The following is an 11,567-nucleotide window of genomic DNA, read 5'->3' as shown; positions in this document are numbered from 1 at the left end:
TAATAGTAAACAAAGAAAACATAATAAAAGCAGGAATTCACATAAAATGACAGATATTTGGCTGAATTTGTTTCGTCTGCGGTATTGATAATTATTAGAATATTGTTGTGTTTTTTGCCTTAGATTAAACGCCGTGATTGCAAATTTAATCGCTGTGATTGTACTTTTTCTGAGCTTTCATGAACGACACAGAAGTGCAAATTTATTTTGTGTTCCTCATTTTTGACTGTCAGGTAGCTCTCCCGCCTCGTTGTGTAACCGTCATGTTACCGGGGGTGTAATGTGTGTAACTCCCATACAAACATCATCAGTATGCTATGTGTTTTCTGCCAGGCTGGTTACTGACTCGGAGTTACATTAAATCCCAACCGATAGCTCTTTAACTGCATCTCTGAGCCTGACCGAAAGTGCTGCAGGACAAATAAAACCTACGACCACACCGCCTACTCTTCCAGGAAGCGGATGTTGTTGACGTTTTCATCGTAACAGCATCCGGTTTTTTGACGGCAGCTAGCTTGGGGAAACACAGCCGTACAGCGAAATTATCAACTTAATCGCAAAAAACACGGAGAAGATACCCAGGAAAGGCCCGCTGTTCAGCGATGGAGAGGTGTTTTTTCGACCCATCTCGTATTCCCGGGTCGCCCGTTGTCACCTGCCCGGCTAGTTAGCGCCGCTCAGCTAATTAGAGACCGACAAGTGCTCGGCTTCTTCTGAGTAGCAGACGATAGAGAGCTGTCAAGAGGAGGAAATCATTAACTCTCCTGTAGTAAGCTTTTCATCTAACAGGCCGGGCGATAGCCGGAGGTGTTGCCTTAACTCTTTAATTTGTTCCAGGCTGTTTGAGGACATGAGTTATAAACACAGATAAGGCATGGACTGTTAACTCGGAACAGTCTGGTTTGGCTCACATTGAGTTATAAAGATCACCGGGAACCGTTATAACGTAAAAAAAGAGAAGCTTTCCCAACATTTCCCACTGGTGTGTTAGGCGAAAACATCTGGAAAACAGCGGTTTGGTTTCCAGTTGGATTGGTTTGGCACGGCGGGGTTTCGTCTTAATGGGGTTTTAAATGTAACGTCAGGGTTTTCCATGACAACGTGTCACACATCCTGTGTAGAATCAGCCCAGGGAAAGTAAACAGGTGTGACACGTACAGGGACCCGTTCCCAAGAGGTGGCGCACATTTCCACTACAACCAGTCGCTGGCACATACTGTCAGCTAGGCTTAAATATCTGGTTACTTGAACTCATTCCTGCTTAGATATTTACCTGTAGTTTCAGCTGTGGACGCACATTTTACCTAGTCACTCCTTGGGGTCTACACCGATAGAGTCGAAGTAGCCAAAACTAACTCTTCGTGCTGTTTTTGAGCATTGCTCATTAGACATTACCTCACAAGGAAAACTAAAAAAAAAAGAATGATTGGGGTGGCATAAGTTAGTTTGTCAGGGTGGTCTCAAAGATTAGATAGTGTACTTTTAGGTTTGTATGCATTTAGCTGTAATCTTCCCAGCACACCGCAATGCCACTAGTACTGTTATTATTGATGCTGTTTGGAGCATTATGTAGCCCTGGACAGGCCATGTCCCGGGAGGAGAAGCAGAGATTGAAGTAAGTTGAAGAAAAAACACTCATGCTTTTTCCTCATCTGAGCAGATGTTATACCTGCTGACTTCTGTCCGTTCTGCTTTTGTTTAAGGAACCAAGTGGTTGAGATGTTTGATCATGCATATCAGAACTATATGGTGAGTAAACAGAAGAGCTGAGTGAGGTTCATTATTTATTTGTTCAAATCTGCGAACACACAGTCTGGTCAACAGCATCAGCACTTTGTCTAAAGTGTGTTTGTGTGTTTCCCAGGACCATGCGTACCCAGCTGATGAGCTGATGCCTCTAACGTGCAGAGGACGAGTCCGTGGGCTCGAGCCCAGTCGTGGAGACATAGATGATGCACTTGGCAAGTGAGTAGCAGGCTGCCTTTGTTATGACCACAGCAGTCCGAGGCGATTTACTTACCTTACTGCTTTGGAACTCGTCAGGAAGTTTTGTCTGTTTGTGTCACTCTTGATAAACTGCTACGATTTCCCCCTGAAAGGTTTTCGCTGACCCTCATCGATACTCTGGACACTTTGGTGGTGAGTAGGCTTTGTTTGCATCTGATGTTTATTTGTTTAATGAAAAATAGTAAATGAATAAGGATCACAGGCTGTGTAGAACAGATGATTCCATATGCTGTTTTGCTTAACAATTAGATCGGAGCACTGTGTCTAGAGTCCTTAATACTAAATATAAATTCCCAGTTAGGTATTTCTGGGATTATTTTTCTTTCCAGTGCATTTCATTTGATATTTAAACTATGTGTAATTGAGCCCAGTTTCACAGTCATCCGTTTCTGGCTTGCAGCTTTTAAATAAGACGACAGAGTTTGAAGACGCAGTGAGACGAGTCCTGTCAGACGTGCGGCTGGACAATGACATCGTCGTGTCCGTCTTTGAGACCAACATTCGAGTCCTCGGGTGAGATTGGATTAAATTGTCTTCAGATAGTTAAGGTCAACAAATACAAGCCCGTGCACTGTCCCACATTTAAAATGATAGGATTGCGTTGTACTAAATTCGCTGTATGTGGATGTTGTGTGTGCGCGTGCGTCTGATCAGAGGTCTGCTGGGAGGACACTCCATGGCCGTGATGTTGAAAGAAGGAGGTCAGCACATGCAGTGGTACCAGGATGAGCTCCTACACATGGCCAAAGACCTGGGGCTTCGACTGCTGCCCGCATTCAACACCAGCAGCGGCCTGCCTTATCCCAGGGTGAGACAGAAACACTTGGGCGGAATTACAGACTGTATGTAAGCTGATGTAGGCTTGACCCCTGCAGGTCGTAGAAGTGCAGGTATGCAGGGTCTCCCTAATTGAGGCAGTGTCCTGCTTCCTGCCTCTGGGCAGTTACATTTTTGTTTAACTTACATGCTGCATATATCCTGTTGAACTGTGGTTGATCTGGGTAGATTGGCTGTTTTTCTGCCTGGCAACAGATTGGGGGGGTATGGCAGCAGGGTATGGATCCTTTGATGAAGTCCTCAGGACAACGCCATGAGTACCTTGTACTGACTGAATTCCTTCTTGCAAGAATAAAGCCAAAAGCCAACTCTAGCATTGTTACTTCTTTTATTAAATGCACTAAATGTCCACAGGAGGTTTCCAAATGTAGTTAAAAAAAAAAAAGGGGTGTTATTGATGTTCTGCGGCTTGGAGGATAGCAGCAGCTCGCTCCTTGTTCAGTAAGAAGAGTGCAGGTCATATGTGACGCAGTCATAGAGGCGATCCACGTTTGTGCGATGGAAAAAATAGAAGACTTGCAGAATCTTTAGTAAAGATGTTTTGTTTTATGTGTATTACAAAATAAATGTTTGAGTTTATTCACATACAGCAAACAGTTACCTGCGTTTGCTCGGGGCATTCTTTCACTTCACGGCTTCATGTTTCCATTTTCTGCTTCGCTGCTCCGCTCGCAGCTGTCACCGCTCCCCGATGCAGACGTTCTCTCGGCCGACTTGTTTTCATGCAAATCCTCTCGCAAGATCAAACGCGTCTCTCAAAGCAGAGTTTTTTAATGTTTTTCTTTTCCTTTCCGATTGACAGGTGAACCTGAAACATGGCGTCAGGGGGCCCGAGACGAGGACGGGCACAGAAACGGACACCTGCACAGCGTGCGCAGGAACCATCATCCTGGAGTTTGCCGCTTTAAGCCGTTTCACTGGGGACCCTGTGTTTGAGGTAACACGCGGCCGGTCGTATGATCACGTGGTGCAGCGGGGACATTAGCACTCAGCAAAGCATCACGAGCAACACATTTCAGCAGTAATTTAAAATCGGCTCATCTTTTTCTATTATCCGTTTTCTTCTGCTGATCTAGTTCATTGATCAGCAGATTGAGCTGTTAGTCTTTTTAACATTTGCAGTCACTTACACACCACATGTCTCTGTTTTAGTTGTATCGCCTCACCGTTTCTGCACCTTGAGGCACTTGATGGCTGTCTGAGAGCTCTTATTGTGTCTCAAGCAGCCACACCCAACATGCAGTTTAAGTTTCATTTGAGATCAGTTTGCAGATCCTTGCCTTTATGAAACCACCCTGTTATGTAATGATATGTAAATATTAAAATGCCACGTAGTGTCTCATATTTACAGGTGAGATGTCGTTCTGTTTTTTTCTTGTTTAACATGTACTTTTTTTACAGTGCTCGTATCTTAATGATGATACACCGTAACCACCTGTGTTTTACCCCCCGCCTGGGGCTGCACATATTTATAGTAACTGAGTAAACTCAGCTCAGTCACCTCTTTTTGAGAACAAAAACATCTTCCCAGTTCCCTTTTTGCTGTTACACAAGTGCACGCAGACTTGAAAATTGCTGTTTGTCATCATTTCTGTTCATTTCTGCGCTGATGTTAATCAGGAAGCACCTGATGGTGTTTCTGTTTCATTAGTTTGCCGTGCAGATTTTTGACCTCGCATAAAGTCAAGTCATTTTAATGCCAAGTCTTGTTTCCTTTAACTATTCCAGTAAGCACAACGCCATGTTGTCATTCAGCTAAATATGCCTTTATTTATCCTCCGCACGTGTCATTTTCCTTTTTTAAAAAGCCCCTCGTGGAAATATAATAAAACGAGTCACATCAGGAAATATTTGCTCTGTGTTTAGTTTTTTTTTTTTTAAATCAGCGTTATTCTGATTACAGGTATTTTTCTTTGGCTTTCTCTGTGCTCCACACTGTTTCAGTTCCTGGCAGCAGTAAACTGCTGAATAAGCACAGAGTCAGTTTCTGTAATCCTTCAAAGAGTGCAGAGCTGCTGCAGATAGATTTTTCCTGGTCAATCGATAAAGCACCCTTCCCTTATCACAGGCCCATGCCCGGAGAGCTCTGGACTTTCTTTGGGAGAAGAGGCAGAGAAACAGCAATCTGGTGGGAACCACCATCAACATCCACTCTGGAGAGTGGGTCCGAAGAGGTGAGAGAGCAGGTACAGGGAGGACTTGTGACTGAGGAAGAGAGAGAAAGACTGGGGCAGTGTTTGTTATTAAAGGAAGGAAATAGGAAAAGTGATTTGAAGTACGGTAGGATCTTGTGGGTGAACTAGAACTCTTGTGTGTCCTCTGACTCCTCTCGTCTTATAAAGTGATGATTTTGTGTGTTCCAGACAGCGGAGTCGGAGCGGGAATTGATTCGTATTATGAATACCTGCTAAAGGCCTACGTCCTCTTGGGAGACGACCTGTTTCTGGAACGGTTCAATATTGTAAGCGCGCGCACACACACACACACACACACACTTTGGTGGAGTAATCTGATGCTTCACTGTGTGAATAATAGCATTTGTCACAATGGCATCTCCCTTATGAAGCAGCGTTACAGATTTAAGATTGCTCGCTTGAGCCGAGTCCTTGATCACAAAGGTCGCTGTTCGTGTGACGCTCCTAGAACATTTTGTTACCCAAGAAGAATAGTTTGAACTTTTTTATACATGACAGATTTCTGTATTTATCTTTTCTCTTCTCACTGACGGGACTGGAAACATGCACACACCTGCCAAGTCACACCAAAACTGGTCACAGTTTACAGTTAATAAGTAATAAAACAAAATGCAGTCTGTTCTGTTTATCTTAACGGTTGTATCTTCTTTGCGTGTCCCATTTAGCACTACGCATCTATCATGAAGTACATTAGCCAGCCTCCTCTGCTGCTGGACGTCCACATCCACAAACCTCTGCTTCCTGCTCGCACCTGGATGGACTCTCTGCTGGCCTTCTTCCCAGGGCTGCAGGTCAGATTAGATCACGTGAACTCGAACCATTTGCTGGTCGTTTAGCATTTCAGTAACACGACTAACATTTCTTATGTCCCAGGTGCTGAAGGGAGATATCCGGCCTGCCATCGAGACTCATGAGATGTTGTACCAAGTTACCAAAAAACACAACTTCCTGCCAGAGGTAGTCTGTCACTGTTGGCTTCATCTTCTCAGTGAAATTTAACCACTCGGTCAGATAACTTCACGTGACTTGTGCTGCCAACTAAAACAGTTTGAAACGAACAAGCTTGCATTTATTGCTACACTGCTGCATTTTCCCTTCATCTGTCTGTCCTATTTACGCTGCTTAGCACGAGTGCGCTGACCCCTTTGTCCTTCTCCGGTTGTCCTCAGGCCTTCACTACTGATTTCAGGGTACACTGGGCCCAACATCCCTTGAGGCCTGAATTTGCAGAGAGCACCTATTTCCTTTACAAGGTAATTTATCAAGTAGTGTGACATAATGCAGGCATTCTCATTTCACAGTGCCGGATTAATATCATGCAGTAGTTTATGCTAAGCCTGCTTTTTCTACTATGTTTCTGACACATCTCAAGGTGCATGAGAATGTATCTAGTTTGTCAGAAAAGTTGTAATAATTAAGCACCCTTCAACATACAGATCACTGATATGTGTTTCTAGATATGTAGTCTCATTTAAAATCCCTGATGTGCTCTCCTTGTGTTGTGATCACACTCCTGCCCTCTCGCTCTTCCAGGCCACAGGAGACCCTTACTACCTGGAGGCAGGTCGCACCATTATGGACAACCTCAATCGCTTTGCTCGTGTTCCCTGCGGCTTTGCAGCAATGAAGGATGTACGGACAGGCAGCCACGAGGATCGGTGGGAACGATAGACTCCTTATTTGAATGATGATTGTGAAATCAGGCACTGTGTTTAGATATGCTTACACCACATTAGATTTGCATACAGGAGATAATGCATGGGCAAAACAAAATGTTATCACATTCGATGGTGTGCCATCATTTAATCTTTGGATGGGGATTGTGGCAAAAGCATTTTATAAACTACACTGGGAGAAGATAGAAATCTGGTGAAGGTGTCTCCGATTGCTGAATCAAACATGTGCATCCATGTCGCTGTGCAGTAAGGAAACTTCTTTGCAGTTCCCAGAAATTAAAGAATTTATTTGGTCTTTTTTCCCCAGAATGGACTCGTTCTTCCTCGCTGAGATGTTTAAGTATCTGTTCCTGCTGTTTGCTGAACTGGACGACATACCGTTTGACGTGGAGGACTACGTCTTCACGACTGAGGCACACCTGCTGCCCCTGTCTCTCTCCATGGCCCCTCACTCCTCGCCTGCTCCCTCAAATCGAACGGTGACGAAAACGATTCCACTGTAACGAAACTTTTAGAAAGTGATGAAAGCATGGACACCTTTTGATTTAAACGTCTGGTTCCTGATGTTTCAGTCAGATGAGGAGCTGGACGACTCAAACTTTGACTGGACTTGTCCCAATACGCACCTCCTGTTTCCTGACCCTGCCTTCCCTCGCATCCTGAGAGAGCCGATCCGTAGTGCCGTTGATAAGAGCTGCCCGCGCCCTGCCCCTTACAGGTATGCACGCTAAACAGGTTAAACCGGGCTGCCAGTAATGATCTGTTTTCTATAGTCGCTCACCTCTTCTGTCTTTCATTTTCTCTGCTTCTTCCCATGCCTCCTGTCAGAGAACCTGGTATGGGCCGTCCTCCCCTCAGGGCTCAGGACTTCATGGCAAACAACCCTGAACATCTGGAGCTGCTGAGGAGGATGGGAGTCAGTCTCATCCACCTAAAGGATGGCAGGGTTCAGCTGGTCCAGCATGCTACACAGGTCAACACCACACAACCCAGATGAACAAACACAGTATCCATAGCTGAGATAAGTGGGTTTACTGCTGCTTCTCAGCTGTTTCACTCTGAGCATTAGAATCAGAATAACCAGGTTTAAGAAGCTCTTTACGAACCGCTCTGACCACACAGTCAGTCTCTGGAAGCAATGGGGGAAAAATATCTTTTAAAATCTGAAAATATTTCTTTATAATTTATAAGTAATAAATGCAGAAGAGCATGTGCGCATACAAGATATCCGACATTTTGGGCCAGATGACTTTCACAGGTCTTTTCATCCTTTAAACGCTCTCTCCCGCTCTGTCGCCCGCAGGCGGTGAGCGCAGTGGCAGCGGAGGACGGCGTGCGGTTCATGCAGGAGATGATGGAGCTGTCCAGTCAGCAGCAGAAAGAGCAGCTGCCTCCGAGAGCCATTCAAATCGTCTCTCATCCATTCTTTGGCAGGGTGGTGCTGACCGCCGGCCCGGCACAGTTTGGCACGGATCTGTCCAAAAGTTCCACAGGGGTGAGTGGGCTCGCCAAGCTTCGGGGTTACAAGTGGTCACTAAAGGGTCCTTCTGTTGTTTTTGTTTTTTGTAAGCGAGGCGCTCACGTTTCCTCTTCAGGATCACAGATGGAGAGACGAGTGCTTGCTCGCAGAGCTCTGAGATACGTGCTGTTAGTGTCGGTCTTTGTTCTTTCTGTAACTTCGCCTCTTTTCCGCCTCGTCTGTGCAGGTGCGGGGCTTTGTCACTGTAGCCGAGCCCTACAGCGGCTGCAGTGAGATCGTTAACGCCGAGTACATCCAGGGTCACATCGCTCTGCTCCAGAGGGGTCAGTGCATGTTTGCAGAGAAGGCCCGGCACATCCAGAAGGCTGGCGCCATTGGAGGCATAGTCGTTGGTGAGCGCGAGCAGCAGATGACTGCTCAGTGACTAGATTAGCGCTCGACAACCTAATTATCTCAAAGACAGCCAGCCCAGTAATTTCTGCTCACAGCATCGTGATTAAACAGCAAAGCAACACTTTTCTGACCAGATTGACGAACAATAAGTTCTTTTTATGTTTCATATAGAAAAACGAGCAGCTGTTTTAAAAAACAAAAAAACCCATATCATTGCAGACGATAACGAGGGCAGCAGCAGCGACACAGCTCCACTCTTTCAGATGGCGGGGGATGGCCGCAGCACCGATGACATCACCTTGCCTCTCCTCTTCCTGTTCCACAAGGAAGGCAACATCCTGCTGGAGGCGCTGAAGGAGTACAGAGAGGTGGAGGTGCTGCTGAGCGACAAAGCCAGAGACAGAGGTGTGACACTCTCCCTAATGGTTCCTCTTTGTTCCTCTCCACTCGGTTCGTGAGACTCATCACGTCAGTGTGCTTATTTATGCCTCCGCTGACTGAGCCTTAACGTGGCTTCATAAAATAAAGATGGGCTGCAGGGATTCGGGCATTATTTGAAGTCTCAGAGCTTGTGGCTTATTCCAAAACCACCCACTTGTTGTGGTTATAATGGGAAATGGGGGAGGTTTGCATCCTTATCGCTCTTTCCCTCCTTTTCTCTGTGCTGTGTAACGGTGCCTTTCTCTCTTCTCTGTCCTGCTTTCTTCTCTTTCTTGCATACTCTGTCCTTTTTGATGGGCAGCGGCCATATTCAAAGGTAAACCTCTTCCTGGAAGCCTGATCGAGGGCAGTAAGTATGCGCTTTTTTTTTTTTTTTTTTTTTTTTTTCCTCTCTCTTCTTTAATCTCTGTTTTTCCTCTTTGTAGTAATGCTTGACGGTCTTCATCCTGTGCAGTCTGGCTCGTTGCCTCAGGTTTCTGTTTCTGACTTTCACAGAGAAGCTTGGTGCAATCACAGAAATGTGTCATTTGCTATTTCCTCCCTCGAAGAGTTTAAGTCATAGCAGCCTTTTCTGTCTTTGGTCATCATAGGTTTCACAGGAAGGCAGGACAGTGACAGGGTTTGACCACACTTATCTGCTTTTACTTTGATATAAACAGCTGTAAAAACAAATCTTTTTAACGAATCCTGAACAGTTTAAAGAGAGGCCGTTATTATGAGAATGACTTCCAGTTGTACATCTGCACCGTAGGAGCGGTTGGGTCTGAGCATCTGCTGTGCACTCTGCAGACCCTGGATCTCAGATCCTTTGATTAACGGCGAATCTGTGCCACCACAGAGCCACTGTGACATCATAATGACCAGATCGCCTGCACCCATCTGCATCTGAATCATGCAAGCCTCTGGGTTAGCGGCAGTCCTAAACGGGCGCACTCGTTCCTTAACTCGCTCACAATCTGCAGCTGAAAAAGCGGCTGCATTTTTAGAAGAGGTAACAGACTGAAAACGCTTTATCGCTGACCAGATCTGTGTCAAATTCACACTGCATCCGTCTGCCAGGTTCATTTTCGCAGCCGACTCTCAGTTTAGTTGTGGAGCTATGTGAGGAAGGTTTTATCTTCTGGGAAACATGACTCACATTCAGCATCATGCTGTTTTAGTTGTCAGCCTCTTGATGAAAACGGTTCTATTTTTGACTGAGAATGGTTACCAGGAGGCATCTATAGATTGCAGAGGAGGGAGGGGAGGAGTGTTTGTGTGTAAAGCTGTTTCGTCTCACGCCCCTGCTTCCTTTTCAGGTGCAGATGTGCAAGAAAGGGAGGAGGACTGCTTGACTGAGGCAACGACTCCCACCTCACACGAACCTATAGGCCAGTCGCAGATGAGCACGGTGGAGCTAGACGAGAGTGCTCCGGAGGAAGTCAGTCCAGTGGATGAAGATACTAGTCCTGCAGAGGAAGTTAGTGCACCAAAAGAGGAAGTCAAACCTGCAGAGGCGGAGCCGGCTGTGGCTCAGCCTCAAGAGGACAGAGACTCGGAGAAGGAGGAGAAGCCAGAGGAAGACACGGACTCAAGCAGCCAGTCGGTTGACGAACTGCTGGCTGATTGGCGAGAAGACTTGGAGGCCTTCAAGCAGATGGAAAAGGATGAGCTCTGACAGACGTTAGGTGCGTTCTGCCCTGTGACTGGTCTGATCCCGCTACGGGGAGCGACCGCGAGGTGTCACGTGTCACCGGCCTCAGTCTTATGAATCAAAAGGAAGCTGGGGATGATGCATTCTCTTGCCCTCGGCAAATGGTATCGCGAGCCAAGGCGACCCACGTACTGTCTCTGGGCCATAAGGGAGTTGTTTTTAGGTTCTTACACTTTCTGTTTTATTTGTCTGAGCAGATTCTATCTGATGGATTATGACCATGACATGGACCACACTGTTTCTAACTTTGTCTCACTTTCCACTTCACATTACTTCACTGTTGTTCTCTCTATGCATTTCTGACCACTTTAACTCAGTGGCTTTCTCACATATTAACCCACTGACCAATCAGTTTTATTTAAACGTGTTCATAGGTTTACTTGTTTGGTGGTCTCGGGCCTTATTGTATGTACACGTTGACCACAGTTGATGAGGATTGGTGATGGATAAGCTGCGGGATCACCAGGCTTGATATTGCTGAAGGCTTTACTAAGTTGCGTGTCGGTGTAAATATGTATGTTGACTGAAATTACTACAGGGCTGTTTGCTCAGGTTCTGGTTCACACCACAACAGCCTCTGGACCATGTAGGGTGAAGCAGACACACCCTCAGCAGCACGACGGGATGGATAACGGCGCCACAGGGGGGCACTGTGGGATCTGCAGTAATAAGCCAATAAGTTGACAGGGTGAGAATAAATAAAAACGAATGAGAGGAACTTGCTGTCTGAACACAGAGTGCTTGATTTAATAAAAAAAAAAAAAAAGTCAAACAGAAGGTTTAACAATGTCGCTTTCCTGTTTTACTGCACCGGACTGTTCTCATGTGATTAAAATGTTCCATTA

The 11,567-nt window shown here is 45.8% G+C and overlaps 1 protein-coding gene across 2 annotated transcripts; it reads left to right on the top strand.

The window, feature by feature from the left end:
* Window positions 1–316: 316 nt before the first annotated feature.
* edem3 (ER degradation enhancer, mannosidase alpha-like 3) lies at window positions 317–10,952 on the top strand. Of its 2 annotated transcripts, XM_085449075.1 has the most exons (21): window positions 317–1,615; window positions 1,704–1,749; window positions 1,865–1,965; window positions 2,100–2,139; window positions 2,408–2,520; window positions 2,662–2,815; window positions 3,647–3,781; window positions 4,913–5,018; window positions 5,208–5,305; window positions 5,705–5,830; window positions 5,913–5,996; window positions 6,209–6,292; window positions 6,573–6,697; window positions 7,023–7,194; window positions 7,288–7,433; window positions 7,544–7,688; window positions 8,019–8,210; window positions 8,422–8,587; window positions 8,808–8,993; window positions 9,331–9,378; window positions 10,328–10,952. In XM_085449075.1, the coding sequence occupies exons 1-21, from the start codon at window positions 1,527–1,529 to the stop codon at window positions 10,684–10,686; spliced, it is 2,715 nt and encodes a 904-aa protein (XP_085305201.1). In that variant the 5' UTR covers window positions 317–1,526; the 3' UTR covers window positions 10,687–10,952. The 2 variants fall into 2 exon arrangements, with proteins under 2 accessions (XP_085305201.1, XP_085305202.1); XM_085449076.1 differs by lacking the exon at window positions 9,331–9,378 and having other exon boundaries at window positions 321–1,615.
* The last annotated feature ends 615 nt before the right edge of the window (window positions 10,953–11,567 follow it).

This window comes from Copadichromis virginalis, linkage group LG23 (assembly GCF_057382275.1).
Source record: "Copadichromis virginalis isolate Kocher_CV1m ecotype Utaka linkage group LG23, C_Virginalis_male_GT1.1, whole genome shotgun sequence".
NCBI classification, from domain to species: Eukaryota; Metazoa; Chordata; class Actinopteri; order Cichliformes; family Cichlidae; genus Copadichromis; species Copadichromis virginalis.
The sequence above is the reverse complement of the archived record's forward strand: the minus strand, read 5'-3'. Positions and strand labels throughout refer to the sequence as shown.

Bases quoted from the DNA above. Each gene is read 5' to 3' on its own strand.
- edem3 (XM_085449075.1), top strand. From the start codon at position 1,527: ATGCCACTAGTACTGTTATTATTGATGCTGTTTGGAGCATTATGTAGC. The intron at 6,293-6,572 runs GTAATTTATCAA...TCGCTCTTCCAG, and splicing joins GCACCTATTTCCTTTACAAG to GCCACAGGAGACCCTTACTA. The intron at 9,379-10,327 runs GTAAGTATGCGC...CTTCCTTTTCAG, and splicing joins TGGAAGCCTGATCGAGGGCA to GTGCAGATGTGCAAGAAAGG.